Genomic DNA, 18,159 nt, shown 5'->3' with positions numbered 1-18,159 from the left:
ACGTCAATGGTACATTAAGTTTTCCGAAGTCATTACGACTTTTGGGTTTACAGAAAACATCATTGATCGATGTGTGTATCTTAAGACATGTGGGAGTAAGTTTATAATTTTGACTTTATATGTGGATGACATTTTGCTTGCTTCAAATGAACTTCAATTGCTAACAGAAACCAAACATTTTCTCGCATCTTATTTTGAGATGAAGGATATGGGTGAGGCTTCATTTGTTCTCGGCATTGAGATTCATCGAGACAGATCTAAATGTGTTTTAAGTCTCTCCCAATCAGCATACATCAATAAAATTCTTAAGAGATATGGAATTGAGAATTGTTCTCCTATTTCGGCACCCATAGATAAAGGGGATAAATTGAGCCTAAATGATTGTCCAAAGGACGAATTTGAAAAGACACAAATGATCAACATTCCATATGCATCAGCAGTTGGCAGCTTGCAGTATGCGCAGATTTGCACTAGGCCTGACATTTCCTTTGCTGTTGGGATGCTTGGTAGATTTCAATCTAATACAGGCATTGCACATTGGAAGGCCGTAAAGAAAGTCATGCGATACTTGCAAGGGACAAAAGATTACATGTTGACATATCGCAAGGTGGACCATTTAGAAGTGATTGGCTATTCTGATGCCGATCTTGAAGGATGTACCGATAGTAGAAAGTCTACTACTGGTTTTGTTTTCCTTCTATTAGGAGGTGCCATCTCATGGGGGAGCAAAAAGCAGACTGTGACTGCTGCTCACACCATGGAAGCATAATTCATTGCATTATATGAGACTACATCACAGGCAATTTGGATAAAGAATTTCATTTCACAGCTCAAGATAGTGGATTCTATTGATAGACCACTTAAGGTTCACTGTGATAATGAAGCTGCAATGTCATTTTCCAACAACAACAAAAGTACTACTTCTTGTAAGCATATGGAACTTAAGTATTTTGTTGTTAAGGAAAGGACAGAGAATCAACTAGTGTGTATTCAACACATTGGAACTACAGATATGGTTGCAGATCCTCTTACTAAAGCGCTAGCATCTGGTATGTTCTTTGAACATGTTAAGAGGATGAGTTTGTGTAGTTCAATGTAAACACACTATTATGCAAACATTTATGAATGTGATCACATAGAGTTTGTTGATTCTCATTAAGTTTGTTGTCTATTTATTTTGTATTCTCATTTGTTTGTTGAGAAGTTTTGTAAGACAACAAGGTGGGACATTGGAATGGATTTTAAGGCTAGTCCATTCATTTTGTTTACCCTCGATATCGACTTGGACTAGTGGGAGATTGTTGTGATTTCTCCATCTGGATAGTCCTGCGTCGATACGGGTCCATATCCGTTTCGAACCCTTAAGTATAAATACTCGTGTCTTGTGATGGTGTGAGACACATCAAGTTTTTACCGTCTGGGTAATCGGTCCCCTTAGCCATACGTGAATTGCTTGTCCCCATCCCTGGGCTGCTATGGCTGAGGAGAGAAACCCATTGCTGCCGCCGCCGCCACCGCCGCCGCCAATGCCGCAGGGGAACGACTCTATGAGGACTGTAGCCGTTCTTCCCACAGCCGCCGACATTCAGTCGGCGGTCGCCTCTACAGGTTTTTCTTCCGCTCTTTATGAAATACATGAATCATGAATGTCTCTTTCGATTTCTGCATTTTCGTTTGTGCGCTATCTAGATTCCTAGCAAAGTTCCAACAACCCCTTATTTCAATCTCTGTCAATGATGTATATTTTGAGTGTGGCATCTTCTGGCAAATCATTTCAAATCTCTCGAACTACCTCAGAAGACGCAGGTCTGTTTCATCACCACAGCATCTGATGGCTAACCCTGCAAATTGTTCAAGACGTGCAAATGGATATGAACCTGTTTTGACTGTCTGCAACAGTTAGAAGGTTTCCAGCTTGGTAAGCTCTCTTTATCTGCAGCAAATGCCTGCTCAGTCAGTGAAACAATTTCACTTTTACTTTCAGACGGAGTTGTGCAATTTAGGCTAGATTTCGGAAACAAAGTTTTGTGGTTTGTTTTATTCCCTTAAGAGGTTGAACTGTGGCTCGGTCATGCAATGCCTTCAGAGTCATAACCAAGTTGGGCTTCCTCTGACTCTTCATCCTCTATCCTCTGCAAGAAACTGTGGACAATGTGTTGGCTCACGACATGCTAAAGTAACAATGACTTCAGCTATGCGTTCTGGAATTGAAGATGGGACTGCACGATTGGTGTGGTGTTCCACACAAGGTTATTTATTCAGTCCACACAAGAGACTAGAACCTCGATCGTTTGCTTGGTTGGCAAATGAGGTCTATTTCCTTTAAGTACAGGCACTTCCGAAAGGTGGTAAGAGAACTTCTGGGCAGCAATTCCCCAAGCATGGTAGGTGCTAAAAGAAAAGTTAGATTGAAGCAGCCCGGTTTTGGACATATAGATCCTCTATTTCTTGAGTTCTCTGGCAAATCTAAGTTATTTGGTAAAGCTTGGCTCTCTGTCAAGGATGTTCTAGGCAGTGAGGACTCTTTAATGAGTATCTTTGGCCGGTTAAGACATTCCTACTGACACTGATAGAAAGGAGAAATAAAATTTGGCAGAATGTGTTAATAATGTTAAGAGTCAAAGGTGTACCTGCTCCTTGGATGAGCAACGGCTACCCAACAGCATTTTTTACACTCTACATTGCCCAAAACGTCTTTTAACTCTTTAACTGACTTAGAAACTTGGGTTCCACATGGTTTCCTAGTACACCTCATTTATTTTTTGAATGCCCAGATGCAAGCATTCCATTTCCTTTGATGCCCCTTCGATGGCTATGGATGTAACACTTAACTGGCTAACTGGCGGATAAAGCAAATGACCAAGGTCTCACGATGAGCCAGAACATGAAGCTCAATCACCGTCTCTCTCTCATGTTTTCTCTCTGTCTCTCATTCCTGCTATCTCTGTCTGATGTGCTTCTTCTTTTAGTTAATATTCTTGGTTAATACTTTGGCATTTTGTTCTGTTAATTATCTTCCGTTTGATTTTTCATTTTGTCCCATTGTTGAATGAGGAAACCAGAACTCCTCGTTTTGGCCTCATATATAATATAATATTACATGTATATATTATATACGTATGCATAACGTATATATGTAATATTATGTGTTATGTACGCATATGAATCTTGATTCTGTGATACTTGATAACCATCACATGAATGAGTGTGTTCGGAAATAGTCCATTTACAAGGAACAGACATACAAATCATGTTTATCTCGCAAAAAAATAGTTTTACAAGTTCTGTATGAAACTTGTGTGGATTTTGAATATCAGAATACCAAAATTATTCGTGCAAAAGGTGGTTCATATATGTTCCCCATAAAAAACAGATTGTGGCAAAATTAGCTGAATTAAGTAGACAGATGAAACCAAATTCGAAAGGAAAATAAACATATTTAAAATCTTATTTACAATGAAATGCAATAACCATATAGCAAGAAATGATACCAACAAAACCAATTTAACAAAATGAAAAACATTTGAAAAGATCCCAACCTCTCTTGGCCCATAAACAGCTGCTATTACTTTTGTGTTTTCCATCTCAAAAGCAGCAGAGCTGGAAAGAGGGGGGAAAAAAAAAAGCAACTAAAGGTTATTGACTAAAAATATCTGTTGAGGATAGCCCTCAGTTGGAGGGACAAGAGACAGAATCAGTCCCTACAAACCAATAGACAGTAACCTTTCCAACACAAGCTAAATGAAATTAAAAAAATACTCATAACTAAAACAAATTAGATATAATTATAAAGGTGATACCCATCTGAGATAACTCGGCCTTCTCCCAAAGACATCCAAGAGAAGCTAGGGAAGTTAACCTCCCTAGGCATTGGACCCGCTCCTGGAGTCGCTCCAACCTGTTTCCCGCAAAACTCAAAAGAATAAAAGTTAGCCTCACAATAAGAAATGGCACATTGCAAGCCCTTGTGAGATCAATGGAGCAAGGCCTTTGGAAGACCTAGGCACACCTAGCCTAGACGAGGAAGACCCGGACTCACCTAGTCCGGAAGAGGAAGACCTAGGCACGTTTGGCCTAGATGATGGTGGGCTCGGCATGGTGAGGAGCTACAACGACCATCTCTGCACGAAGCTGCCTCATCTGAAACTCATTCCAAAGCAGAATATGAGAGAAGGGAAGAGAGAGAGAGGGAGAGAGAGAGGGAGAGAGAGAGAGAGAGAGAGATTTACCTCCATTGCACGCCGACCATCCAAACGCAGACCCTCTGGACTAACATATTCCATGTCTTCACAGCAAGATAGTAAAGGATGGAAAAGACTGGCTACACGGAAAGAGCATAAACCTGGATTAAAATATTTCAATGACGGCCGTTAGCATTGCACAAATTGGACTTTCAATGACCAATATTTGCATACTTGGTTTCAGATTTTCTGTCAAATAGATATTTGAATATAATAAACAAAGGAAAGTAGTAATATTCGATATCAGATGTGGATTCAACTGCATGTGATCACAAAACATCGTGTTCCTTGAACTTTTCATACCAAAGTTGAAAAAAGAGCTACCTATTGCTCTTTTACACTTAATTCTGTCAAGGTAAAATAGCCAAAAAATCCAGGAATACAACTCAAATTGTTATATAGGCAAATCATTACCACAATGAAACAAGAGATTCTCTTCATGCATCTGAACAGAAGAGGGCAAATGCGGCAAATTATACAACACAAAAGAGCAATGCTGCTGAACTTTCAAGAACATTTACTGGTTTAGTGTGTTCTTGACAAGCCAAACATTTGTAAACTGGTTATTGCTGAATTTTGAAGGACATTTACTGGTTTAGTATGTTCTTGACAAGCCAACATTTGTAAACTGGTTATGAAATTGAAGATCTACATGCTTTTAATATTTCAGTCATATTATGGCAGTCATTGTTCATATTATGGCAGTCGTTGTGCCCGGCCCGGCCCCGACAGCAGAACTGTCAGGGTCCGGGTTATCAAAAAAGCCCGTTGGGACCCGTTCGGCCCGTTATGAATGTGTCGATCGAAATTTTTTTCACTCTTTCACATTGGACGCATCTGTGATTTCTTAGGGTTTGGTTTGGTTCGAAGAAGAGAGAGAGCCGAGACACCGTCGCCGCACCGCCGCCGGTCCGCCACCGCCACCGTCGACCTTCGGTCCGCCACCCAGTTTCTTTGCCTCCTCCAGTGGCTCAGCCGCTCAACCACAACAACGCCTGGCACTACGAGGTGGGTTTCGAAGTCCCTCTCTTGCTTGCTCGCTCTCTCTCTTCCTGTGTGTGTTGCAGAAGCATTTCAGAATGCTGTTATTTGAGAACTTTTTCCTTGTTTGCAGTGGACTCCTTTAAGTCTTTTGTGTAACCTTTCTGCAACTCCATTTCCTTGTATAATGTTATGCGCAGGTGAGCGCTTCTTGTTTTGGTAGAGAAACAGCTAAAAAGGTGACGATCTCCTCAAACTTCATCTTTCAGGTAAGACTGTGACAACCGATGCGCATTTCTGCTACCTATTTCAATTTTCCCTTCTCTTTCTGCTGCTTTTGATCCATCTTTAAAAGCCTGAACACATGCATCTAATTTTTCATACCATTCATGTGTCTATATATAGCTGAATCACAACCATACATTTTTGGGGCTTTATGTGAACCAATGTTTTCTGTATTGAGCTTTAGTCAGTGTATGTTTCAGTCCACTTTTTGTTTCTATTGAACAGGTCATCAGTTGGAAAACAACGTGGCCTCGTCCCCCTAAATAAAGTGTTCATTATTTCAGTTGATTGTATGTACATGGAGTTTCTTACGCCACGCACACACACACACACACACAAAGACTTTATGACTGGCGTGTGTGGTTCTTTTGTCTCAATTTCAGTATGAGGATCCTGATCATCTGATTTCTATCGCTTGTTCTATTACCTCTGAATCATATTGAATCGGTAGTTTTTCTCAAGGGAATCCCACGCACATCCCTTTATTCATTAATTGCTTACTGTATTGTGTTTTTTGTAAATATTCGATGAGATAGATTGGTCCTTCCTGAAGCATGGCATAGCATATAGCATGTAACACAAAGAGTGTTGCTGCAAGAACCACATGATTGGGAAATTGAAATTAAAAAAGAAACTTGGTTCAAAGATTTCAATACCAAATGGTGTTAGTCAAAAGCCTGTTAAAAACAATCTAGCTGATCCTATTTTTTGTCAAAGCTACTAGTTTCTGTTTAATTGAACACTTCTACCTAGTCAGGATGCAACTACTTGTGTAGCATTTTAGTATTTTTTGTTATCCACCTGTTTTATGTAAAAATGATTTGAATTAGGAGCTACCAGCCAATGTACGAACATCACCGGTTGTGGATTAATTAGAGGAGACAATCTCAGAATGTATGAGAATCCAATGTAGATTAGTTGCTACATGAGATGAAAACTGTGACATTTGGCATCTTAATTGCTTATTTAAACCTGCAGAACCGTTCCATTTTGGACTATGATGTCGCAAATAAATGAATAGATTAATTGCTTATTTAAGCCGCAGAACTGTCCTATTTTGGACTATGATGTCCCTTTTCTTTAGTGCCAAATAAATAAATACATTATACATATAACCGATCAATTTTGACCTGCCATTACCTAATTTTTCAGCCCATTTTATATACTGCTGTCTTATTTTAGAATCCGAGGCAAGTTCTCTCTCTCTCTCTCTATATATATATATATATATATATATGTATATATATATATATATATATATATATATATATATAGTATATGTTTGTCAATGCTTTAAAACCCAGAAAATATCTAAAAAGTATTCTTTAATGTGTCGATAAGATTCTACAACCGGAAAGGTTCAGAATACAATTTTTAAATCCTTAAAGAACCTAAACTTCACATCGGAAAATAGTGAACTTTTTTCTGACCAATTTCCAGTTTTTTAAACATAAAATGCTTAGTTATTGCTGCTATATTTCCTCTATGTACTGCTGTCTTATTTGTGAAGTGTGGCTATCCTCTATTCTTGTTCCATCTATTGCTGTTATGCTTTATTTAAGTTGAAAACACAAATGAATATTTTCTATTAGAATATGTTAACATTTGGATGTCCCTAGGAATGTGTAAAGGCAATATTGCTTGGGAAACAATTTGAAGATGATTTTAATATTTCTTTCGTTTCTTAAATCGTGTAGTCGTAGCGTACTATGCTCATGTTTCATGTTGTTGATTGTTTCGGCTCAATCAGATTCGTTTTAAGCATTTTAAATTTTAAATCCGACTCTATTCTTTGAAGCCGAACGTAGACTCAACTAGCATGCTTCGGTATTATGGAATCAGGTCGAATCGGATCTGACTTGAATTGATTAAGGGAGTGTTTTGGGTGACACTCTAAAAAAACCTGGTTTTGTGAAAACCAAATTTTCACAAAACCTGATTAAAAACTAAGTTTTGTAAACTTGGCTTCGATGACAAGTGAAAAATTTAGTTTGGAGGTAAAAATTAGTCTTACTTGAAAAACATGACAAAAGAGATAGGTTTTTCAGGCTTCCTGAAAACCTGGTTTTGGCAAAACCAGGTTTTATACAGGTTGTCAGCCAAACACCTCCTAAATCTTATTGAGATAATAGAAACACAGTTATGTTCTTAATTTCAAAATTTAGCTTGTTTTGAGCATCACTGTTTATCCCCAAGAAATGATGACAAACCAATAAATGAAATTACCAGCGGTATGTTTATATGACACCCGAAAATGACTTTTGGGAATGCAGAAAGGCATGTATGGATGAGGGTCAAAACAGTGGTGTAGCCATATTTGCCACACTAGCCTCACAAAATTAATTTAATATATATGTTAATGTTTTGATATATTTGATTGTTATACATGTAAGTGCCCTAAAAAAATTGAAGTTATTGAATAAGTGTCCCAACCGGAAAAAATTTCTAACTCAACTAGTGGGTCAAAACCTCTGATTAGACAAAACATTGTCTTCAAAAGGGAGTGAATAACCTAACCCCTCCCCGAAGTCTTCCACAAAATACATTGTCTCTGGTTCTTGCGAAACATACAAACAAAGATTTGAAAACTGGTTAGAAAACCAACTTTTGATAAAATTTTATTTGTTAGAACTAAGTTTTTTAGGGGTTTCATCCATATGCTACCATAGTGATCACCAAAGAAAAATCAAGCATTGATTTGAACGTGTTGATTTCCATTCCCCATGTTAGATACGACCCTATTGTTTATGTTTTTTTCAAACATGAAGCAGGAAGAGCAAATAACAATTAAAATTGAGATGTAAGATAGCCATTGTCAAATAAGTAGGACAAAGTTACTTTATATATTTTGGTATAAATTTAAATCTTATTGCGCACAATCAAGTACATATATTTTTTTAGATGGAAGAAACAAAGATGGAACTATTGAGATAGTCATTTCTTTATCAACATACATGCTTCTTTCATTTGAACCAGCCATTGGGCCTCTTGGTAGCTGTCTCTATCTGCTTATTTCATAACCAGGCCTATATCGAAATTGTTTGACTCTTATTGATGCCATTCTTTGAGAGTTGAGTTGAAGAAGGTGTTGTAGACAAGTAAGAGAAGTATTTTCTCATAGTGTTCATAGGAGAGTCGAAACTATCAGCTAACCCCTCATCTCTCTATGATACATGACTTATTTATGTGCCTCGAAGTGTCGTCCGTGCCTGGTTCAATTTGCATTTTTTTTGCAGTACATAGAATTAACATTATGAAGATTTTGAACCTAATTAGCTGTTTTACCAAGCCTTCCATTGTGTCAACCTCTTCAAAAAAATTAAATCAGGAAGAGTTATTCAATCCACTTGAAATAAATATACTTGCTGGTTGTCCATCCCCCTCCCCCTTTTTTTCTCTCTCTCGCTCTTTCTCTCTCCCTCCGTGCAAGTGCAGCGATTGAAGAAGGTGTAAACGGAAAAAATTAAACATAAAAAAGAAAAATCCTTACCACCTAAAAAAAATAAGCACGAGTCTCAAACTCATGAAACTCGGATGCATGAACACGATGTATAAAGTGTAGCGGCTGTCTTATATTTTCACTACCCAACGCACAAAAGTCGTGTTTCACTTCCTTGTTATCATCATTTCTCTTCGCATTCTCGCGAGCTCCAGCGTCTCGAAGGAGCCTATCTCGGAGGAGGAGGTAATGGAAGCAGTGTGGAGTTTAGGCAAGGATAGCGCAGCTGGCCCGGATGGTTTTCCTAATTACTTCTTTCAGGAATGTTGGGCGATGTTTAAGACTGAAGTGGTGAGTGTTGTGCAGGATTTTTTCTTGTTTGGAAAAATGGTGAGAAGCATCAATGAAACTATGATATACCTCATTCCCAAGAAAGCTAACTCTAGGAAGGTCGAAGATTTCAGACCCATTTCCTTGTGCAACACTGTTTATAAAATCATAGCAAAGGTTATTGTAAACCGGATGAGGGGAATCCTTAGTCGTATTATCATTGTTAACCAAGTTGCCTTTTCGAAAGGGATGCACATTCATGACAACATCATGTGGGTGAATGAGACCATCAATTCTAAGGAGTTTTGGGACAAAGGATGTTGGCTCAAAAGTGATTTGATGAAAGCTTACGATAGGGTCTCTTGGGCCTTTCTGGCCAATAGCATGCAGTTTTTGGGATTTCACTCCAGATGCATTGAGAGAGTCATGAAGTGTGTTTCCTCTGTGTCTTATGTTGTTCTTGTGAATGGCAGGATGGGAGGCGCCCTGCGAGAAGGTGACCCTTTGTCCCCCTATCTCTTTCTTATTGTTATGGAAATGTTCAATCGACGGCTCATCAAGGAAACTATTAGCAAAAACATTGTTGCTCATAAAATCAGGCGTGTGAGGCCTAATGGATGTGCTATGCTGTTTGCTGACGATGTCATTATGGTGGTTAAGGCCACCAAGAGAACTATTACTACTATCAAAGTGATTTTGCAGGAATTTGAGTCTCTGGCTGGCATGAAGGTAAATGAGCAAAAGTCTGAGATTTTTGCCTGAACCATGATTGATTGTCACGTGGGGAATTCAGAGTATTTTACACTAGTCTAATGGCAGCCTTCCTTCGGAGTATCTCGGGTTACCTTTGTTCTTGGGCAATCTTACTGAAGATATTTGCCTTCCACTCCTTCAAAAGGTGGAGAAGAGGTTGGCTGGTTGGAAGGCAAGAGTTTTGTCTTATGCAGGCTGGATTTGTCTCATACGATATGCGTTGATGACCTTGCCTTACTATTGGATGATGGCCTTTAGATTACCTAAGGTCGTCTTAAAGAGAATCGAACAAGTGTGTATCAAATTCTTGTGGAATGAGGAGGACAGATCTAGACACACCCATCTAATCAAATGGGAGCGTTTATGTTTGCCCCTTGAGGAAGGGGGAGTCGACATCAGAAGGCTGGAGGACGTAAATAGAGCGATGCTTGCTAGCAGGTGTTGTCGGATGTTGAGTAGTAGGGACCCATGGGCTAACCTTTTTAAGGAGAAATATTTAAGATCTCATAGTCTCTGGACACTGAAGAGATCCTCCAGTCAAAGTTGGGGCTGGAAAGGACTGCATTGGGGTTGGAGTTGGATTCAAAACAGAGTTGAATGGAAAGTCGGAAATGGAGAAAAAATCAGATTTTGGATTGACGTTGGTCGGGATAGGTCCCTGTCAGTAGGATTGATGGTAGTCAGTATATGCTGCTGTGTAGTGATGTTAATATCAGCATTAGTCAACAAACTCGTACCAATCATGATAGTCCTTCCTTTACCTTAGCTGTGCAGGTTGGAGTGTCCCCTGCCAATATTAGGCTAAGGGATACAGAGGATATGTTAGTTTGGAGTGATAATGGCAAGGAGAACTTCAAGGCAGGTGAGTTTTTAAATAAATGTCGTAGTCAAGGTGTCAAGGAGTGGTGGCGGAGGAAGCTTTGGGTTAGCTACGCCCCTGCTAAAAGCTGTTGGCACTCATACATCTCTTGTGAAGGCAGACTGCCCACTCTCTATAGGATTCAAAAGATGGGAATTCATCTTGCTAATCAGTGTTCTTTCTGTCATTGTGCTGAGGAGACTAATGCCTATGTATTAAATTAATTGCAAAATTGCTAAGGAAGTTTGGAGGTACATTGCTGCAAAGTTCGATAGAGTGAAATTCCCCCAAGGTGCTATTGCAAAGGCGTTCAAGCGCTGGCTACAAGGTAGGATAAATGAGAAATGGAGGCGTCGGTGCTGGAGGATGACATTTTTAATTGTTTGTTGGAATTTGCGGTGCCTTCGTAATAGATGTTTCCATGACAGTCTTCAACCACAGGTTGGTAGATTCAAGAGGGATGTTTGGAGGAGTTGCATGGGCAACTTCTCCTCTATCAAGTGGACTACTGAGGATAATATTAAGCTGAGAATTTGGATGGAGACTTGGTCTCAATACAGTGCACACCATTGGATCAAATAGAGAGGGGGTGTTAATCAACATTGTTATTGCCTCTACTAGGCACGGTCCTAAAATCACTGGTTTAAGCTATATGGGAAATGGACAAATGGGCTGTGTGGTCATTATCAACGCACGCACGAAGGTGAAATGGCTGTCTTGGATCGCATTATCACTTTTCATAAGGATTATGGTGGCGACTATGTTATTGTCTCCCCCATCAAAGATTGGGTAAGGAAAAGTAGACAGCAACTGGAAGGAAGAAGACTTCATTCTAGTTGGACTGGGTGTCTTCATCATTTTCACATGCGTATTTTTGTAGAGCAGGGGGCTGCGACTGTGGACATAGGTCGTTTGATTATGGAACATGCTAGTGATCCTCATGATTATTTTGCTGACTTGATAATGTATCTGCATTGACTGCAGGATATGTTTATCCTCATTTTTTTGGTGAAGGGTTGGGTCAATCCTTTGTGCTTATAGTTGAGGTCTTTTTTGGCCTTCCCTTGTATATATCCATTTTGTTGGAATAAAGGTAGGGGGCCTAACCCCAAAGCAAGCTTTTTACTTCAAGTCATGAGCATGTACATAAACAACAATACAACATAGGTACTTGTTATGTCTCAATTGTCCCAGTAATTAAGAAATTTGGCTATAATTTATCATATAAATTCGTCAAATCAAAGACACATTCATTCATTAACAATTTTGCTTAAAACACATATATTCATGGAGTAGAACCCATAAGGAGTAGGAAACAAAGACCAAGATATAATTACTGAAACAACAGCTTGCACAGATAAAAAAAAAAGCACTCATTCATTAAAAATCTGTTTTACATACACATATATGCAAAACATTGTGTTGCTCAAACCTTTCATACCAAACTTAAAAAGAGATCTAGTTCTATCTGTTTCACACTTAAAATTCTGTCAAGATAGAATTGCCAAGAAATCCAGGACTACAACTCAAACTGTTACATATGCAAGTCATTGCCACAATGAAACAAGAGATTCTTTTTATGTGTCTGGATAGAACAAGCAAATACAGCAAATTATACAAAGCAACAACACAATAATGCTGAATTTTGAAGTACATTTACTGGTTTAGTGTGTTCTTGACATGCCAAACATTCATCAACTGGTTATGAAAATGCAAACACCAATTGTAGTTCTACATGCTTTTAATATTTCAGTCAAATTATTGCAGTAATGTTTGCGAACGAAGGAATGCAAACACATTATCGCATCATTTCCTTTCAGTTGCTTAACAAAAGCATAAACAAGCACCCAACTATGATGAAAACTGAGGACCAGTAGCGTTGGTAAGATTATTTGAGTTGCATGACAAACAATGAAGAAATTGAAACACGGAAAATCTTACCAATTTTCAAGAGCAGATCAATGCATCTTTTTTTTTGCAATTTTGGTAGCTGAGGTACTCAGAATATGCTCTTAATTGGCAAGATACCAATAGTACCTATAAATTTAAAAGGAAATGAGCTTGGGAACAATGGCATAAGCTCATAAATCACCCAATGAAACACACACACATACATGTGCATCCCTGTGCTTGTATTTTGCTTGGTCCTAAGGAAACTTGGGTAGCAGATACCAAACTCATGCCAGATTATGTTAACATAGACGCACCCTGCCTCATCTTAAATTATAGAAGTATACACGTGTACCATTGCCTATTTGCTAAATTATACGTTTTAGCATATGGATATGCGGAATAAAAAAAACATAAGTAATCAAGTTTAATCATGATCAAAGCCACTGGCATTTGAATTTGAAAATAAAAACGTATGATATACAATATGGGGAAAAAATCGCATGTTCTACTGGATAAACAATAACAAACGTATCTATAGTTTAAGAACAGGAAGAAAATAACATGTAACACTAGAAGATGGGTCTTTTCTGGCAGAGAAGAAAAACTGGAAGTCTGAAATCTATCACCTCAAAACCTAGAAAAATATATTGCATCTTACAGAACTACCGTATGGAAAAAATTCAAGAATGGCAAATCCCCACTCATTTCTTAAAGTACAAATCCTTACAGAACCAAGAAAAGACTGAATACTTATGAAGTCTACATCAAGAGCTTTTATAGCGACTAAGAGAACCAACAGTATGACTGGACTCCAAAAAAAACAGGGGAAGAAAGAGGAGGGGGAGATGGGTGTGAGCAGTGAGGGGAAAAGAGAGAGCGCCATGGGGAAGCTGAATGACAGTGTGGTCTCCTCCAAGGCGCAGCTATTGGCGCCAACCAGCCATTACCGGTGGGCGACCCTTCATTGAATGAGAGAGAGAGAGTGGCGCCGCAAGAAAAACCCGTGGCGGCTGAGAGACAGAGTAGGGGGTTGCGGCTTGCGGGACCGAAATAACGACGAGAAAAACAATTAACACTTTCTTAGCTAAAAAGAAAACCATGCCCGGATGTGTAGCACACCTTGAAACACTCATGCCCTAACTGCATCGTCCTCACGCTTTGAGGCATTACCATCCCAAAATTCTACACCCGATAGGAAAAAAAATCAGGTATTAACCTAAACAAGTATTCCAGAATTCTGCATTACAACAGAGAGAAGGTTGCAGTCTTTACTGTATCTCTCTCTCGTCGGAAGGAGACATGGCGCATCGCCTCTCTCAGTCTCTCTATTCATCCCTCCTCGACCGGCAATGGAAGAGGAACGGGAAGAACAAGCGAGAAAATAGAAAGGAAAGAAGAAAAGTACAAGCAATAAAAAAGGGAAGAAGTAGAAAAAGAAGAAACAAAAGGAGAAGGACGGCGGCGGAGTCATACCTTGTTGCGCCGCTGTCCACCCCCGCTCTACAACCGGAGAAGAAAAGTCCAAGAGGATGATGGCGAGAAGAGAGAGAGGGGAAAGAGCGAGCGACCGAGACGCGTGGTGTGAATGAGCTGGCGCCACAACTTATTCATTGCGCTGAATAAACGAGTCGAGTTCGAGTCTTGGTAGTTTAAATATTTTAATTTTTGATCATTATTTACATAAAGTCCATATTTGTTAGAATTGGATTGTTGATTGTTTGAATGATTCAATTCAGATTCTTCAGTTGAGGTTTTGACGTGATTGATCTACTTAGTTCCAGCATATGTTTTGGACAATGGATACAATTAAGTGATGGCTAAAGGTACAAAGCGGAAGAACAGGGACAGAGACAAAGAAGAAGAGAAGGTAGCAGATGGGGTAGAACGACTAAGCCATAGAGAGGTTGAAGAAAAAGACAAGGATCACAGGAATGTGGAAGGTGGTGTAGAGGAAAAAATCCTTGATGAGATACCAATTGTGGAATTTGCAGGGATACCAGTCCAACCTGCTAAGCAGGATACTAAGCGAAGGGTTACTTTTATTCTGGAGAGGGCATCACTAGAAGTTGCCAAAGTTGGAAAGGTTGACGTCTTGTATTTCTGTGACCAATCATTGGTTTTTATCAATTTCATTAACATGGTCAATTGACTTATACTGAAAATTGTTCTTACTACGATGTTCTTGTCCACAGGCCTACCAGATTCTGAACTCAAATGATCATGCAAGTTTCTTGAAAAGGCACAATCGTGATCCTCAGGCCTACCGACCTGACATTATTCACCAGGCAATGAACCTTCTCAATGACTTGCAAGTTTCAATCTAATTTCTTCCAGTTGTTTAGGTCTTTCAATTATTATTTTTCCTTGTTCTTTTGTTAGAGTCATGAGCTAAATATTGTAAAAACAGAAAGAGTATAAACTATAAAAGAGACGTCTGATGCCTTTAATGATTTTCCAGATTTTTCCAAGGACAGAAATTTTGGTCGATGGCCTTTCTGATGAAGGAGAATTGAATGTGTTCTTCAAGATATTCTTTCAAAATCAAGAGTCCAAATTGTCATAGTTTTTATATAGCCCACTTCATCACAGACTCATCATATGCCATGAAATTGAAATGCAGTTTTCAAAAGCAGCTAGGTGAGTTTATGTTGAAACTTGAAAGAATGAGGTTGAACAGCCTGGGTCCATGGGTTCAAGTCCTCTGCTCTCATAAAAACATAACAAATGAAATGCAAAAAATGAAATCATTGCATGGTTATGAGGTTCGATGGACTGTGATAGTGTTACCCAGTATTGAGAATATGCAACTACATTTGCTACATCTGTTTGATTCATTCATGTAACTTTGAGCATTCCATTATGTGTTTTTAAATTTAAAATAACCTCACATATATGGAAGTTAAAATATCACGTATGATGTACTCAACATAAGTTCAGAGGTATTCTTTAAAATTGGAATTAACGATTGGATATGTTAATATTGCGTCAATTGATAGTTGAGCACTATATTTTGATAACCAAGCCAAGGTCCTTTTCCATTGAGTCCATCTTAGGTTACACTGTATGTTTCAGGATGGTGGGACCTATGAAAGTGCTGAATATGGCTAGTCTTTTGAGGCTTTTCGGTTGCTCAGCATGTGGCTCAAATATATGATTATTTTACTAGTGGTGAAAGATATAAACCATGGACACCATCATTCTTGATCTTCTTAAACATCTTGACAATCTCGTTGGAATAACTTGAGTGATGATATTGGTAAAAAGATGCAGTCGTTTCAAAAGCCTATGAAACATTATCATGATTGCCACAATCGTGTTTGTCATGATGGAAATGCATCAGATTGTTCTATCCAATCCTGAGTGATTGTTCTATTGTTTTTCAGGCTCTCCTGACAGTACTTGATAGCCCACTCAATAAAGCTGGAAGGTTACATAGTCTTTATGTGCAAACAGAAAGGAATGTTCTCATACAAATCAGTCCGCAAATACGTATTCCAAGAACGTTTAAGCGATTTAACAATCTCATGTGTAAGTTGACTGTGTGACATTTTAAATGATCTTAGTGCTTTAACATGCTTTTTCAGCTAATATATCCCTTTGGTTAAAAATTGTTGCAGTACAGCTGTTGCAAAAACTCAGTGTACGTGCTAGTAATGGACCTGATAAAGTCTTGCGTACAGTAAAAAATCCCGTAACTAATTATTTACCTGCTAATTGCCGGCGAATAGGTGCATGTTTTGCCTTTTTAGTTGTTGATCTTAACGATTTGTTATTTCCTACTTTATGATATTTATGTTTTGGGTGTCTCATTTATAGGTCTATCACGTAGTGCACCACGAGTAGTCAATCTGCGTGATTATGTAAATGCTGCAAGTGATGATGAGCACCTTGTTTTTGTGGTATGCTTTTATTATAAGATGCCTCTTTCAGAATTATTAATATCTAGATTTTCAAGCATTTGCTGTTATTGTGCAGACGTTAGGATATTTTATCTTAGCCAGATTTTTGTCATGAACGCAGGTTGGTGCTATGGCCCATGGAAAAATCAATGTGGATTATATTGATGATTTTATTTCAGGTAAACTTTTTTGTTACTATCTTATGCAACATTTACTTTTCGAAAGTTTTTACTTTAAATTCATGACATTGCTTGGACATGGATACATAACACCTGGCTGATACAAAATGGGAATTTTCTGAGACTAGGATGCTCAGAGATATAGAACCAGCTTGTGAAAATTGAAATTTAGGGTGTTTTTCACAGCTTTTGCAAGTGTAGCTATAGAGATTTGAATTTTGATCTACTTGCTGCTTTGTAAGAACCAAAAATTGGTATACTCAAATCTACAATATGGGTAGGGTTTAATGAAGGTTTGATATTTAATGGTTGATCATGTTAATTCAGGGCTCATAAATTCATGTTTTTTCAACCTCTTCTGCAAGAATTTCATGATAGTGCTCTAATGGCAGAGGAATAAACTTTTACATCATCCTTTCTAATGTATGAATAGGAATTCACACTTAGCCCTCTCATGATTTGTATAGAGGGTTGTTGCCCCCACTATTTTTTGTTTGTTTGTGTTTGTCTACTTCAATACTTCTTGCTACATTCTTTTTTTTTTTTTTTTCAGTTTCAGAGTTTCCACTTAGTGCTGCATGCTGCATTGGTCGCATATGTAATGCGGTGGAGCAGAAATGGAAGATCTTGTAGTTCATCACATGCAATTCGAGCTTTGGGACCACGCTTTTGAGCCAAATACTGCAATGCTTAATTAGTTGAGAAAACGGTTTGAATGCATCGGTGATGCATTTGAATTACCGCAACATTTTCTCCATGAGTTGTATTTCTATCTATTTTATTTGAGCTCTAATTTCATGGCTCATGGAGATTCCCCATTTCTGTTCTTTTATGTGGTTCCCCAATAGCATATGAAAAACAGTTCTGGGGGGCGCATTTTCTTAAGACAAGTAGATTTCTGTATTGCAAAATTAACATCTGGATTACGGTAGACTAGGATTGTAAATGGTTCGATTTGGGATAAATCCAAATATACTTGAAACCAGACATGGTTGGACTTAGTACGATCGAAAAAGCTAAAGTTCCAACTCATATATTAACTTATTAACCGCTGCCGTGACTGGAGTTCTGTCATACAAGTCTGCGCCTTGAGCTTTCCCGTGGTTTATGTTTAACAAAGCGATTCATCATATTGTTTTGTCAGCAGGCACGACGTTTATAACTCGTAGGTTGCATTTGGTAGCTTTTTAATCTTAAATCCGAGGCTGCATTAAAAAATGTGCTTTTTAAAATCTTTGGTAGCTTTGAATCTAAAATCTAAGGCTGCATTAAAAAGATGTGTTTTTCAAAATCATCAGTT

General features: G+C 38.4%; 1 protein-coding gene across 3 annotated transcripts; it reads left to right on the top strand.

Annotated features, from left to right (window-relative positions):
- Positions 1-5,054: 5,054 nt before the first annotated feature.
- On the top strand, positions 5,055-17,844 carry LOC116254214 (uncharacterized). 3 transcript variants are annotated; one of them, XM_031629426.2, is made up of 9 exons: positions 5,055-5,249; positions 5,423-5,491; positions 14,563-14,864; positions 14,974-15,066; positions 16,165-16,309; positions 16,399-16,509; positions 16,598-16,680; positions 16,802-16,859; positions 17,413-17,844. In XM_031629426.2, exons 3-9 carry the CDS (start codon positions 14,595-14,597, stop codon positions 17,490-17,492), a joined length of 840 nt encoding a protein of 279 aa, XP_031485286.1. In that variant the 5' UTR covers positions 5,055-5,249; positions 5,423-5,491; positions 14,563-14,594; the 3' UTR covers positions 17,493-17,844. The 3 variants fall into 3 exon arrangements, with proteins under 3 accessions (XP_031485286.1, XP_031485285.1, XP_031485287.1); XM_031629425.2 differs by having other exon boundaries at positions 14,557-14,864; XM_031629427.2 differs by having other exon boundaries at positions 14,518-14,864.
- Positions 17,845-18,159: the final 315 nt, after the last annotated feature.

The sequence above is a fragment of the Nymphaea colorata genome, chromosome 5, assembly GCF_008831285.2.
Source record: "Nymphaea colorata isolate Beijing-Zhang1983 chromosome 5, ASM883128v2, whole genome shotgun sequence".
Taxonomy (NCBI): Eukaryota; Viridiplantae; Streptophyta; class Magnoliopsida; order Nymphaeales; family Nymphaeaceae; genus Nymphaea; species Nymphaea colorata.
The sequence above is the reverse complement of the archived record's forward strand: the minus strand, read 5'-3'. Positions and strand labels throughout refer to the sequence as shown.

Bases quoted from the DNA above. Each gene is read 5' to 3' on its own strand.
- LOC116254214 (XM_031629426.2), top strand. From the start codon at position 14,595: ATGGCTAAAGGTACAAAGCGGAAGAACAGGGACAGAGACAAAGAAGAA. The intron at 15,067-16,164 runs GCAATGAACCTT...ATTGTTTTTCAG, and splicing joins GACCTGACATTATTCACCAG to GCTCTCCTGACAGTACTTGA. The intron at 16,860-17,412 runs GTAAACTTTTTT...TTTTTTTTTCAG, and splicing joins TATTGATGATTTTATTTCAG to TTTCAGAGTTTCCACTTAGT.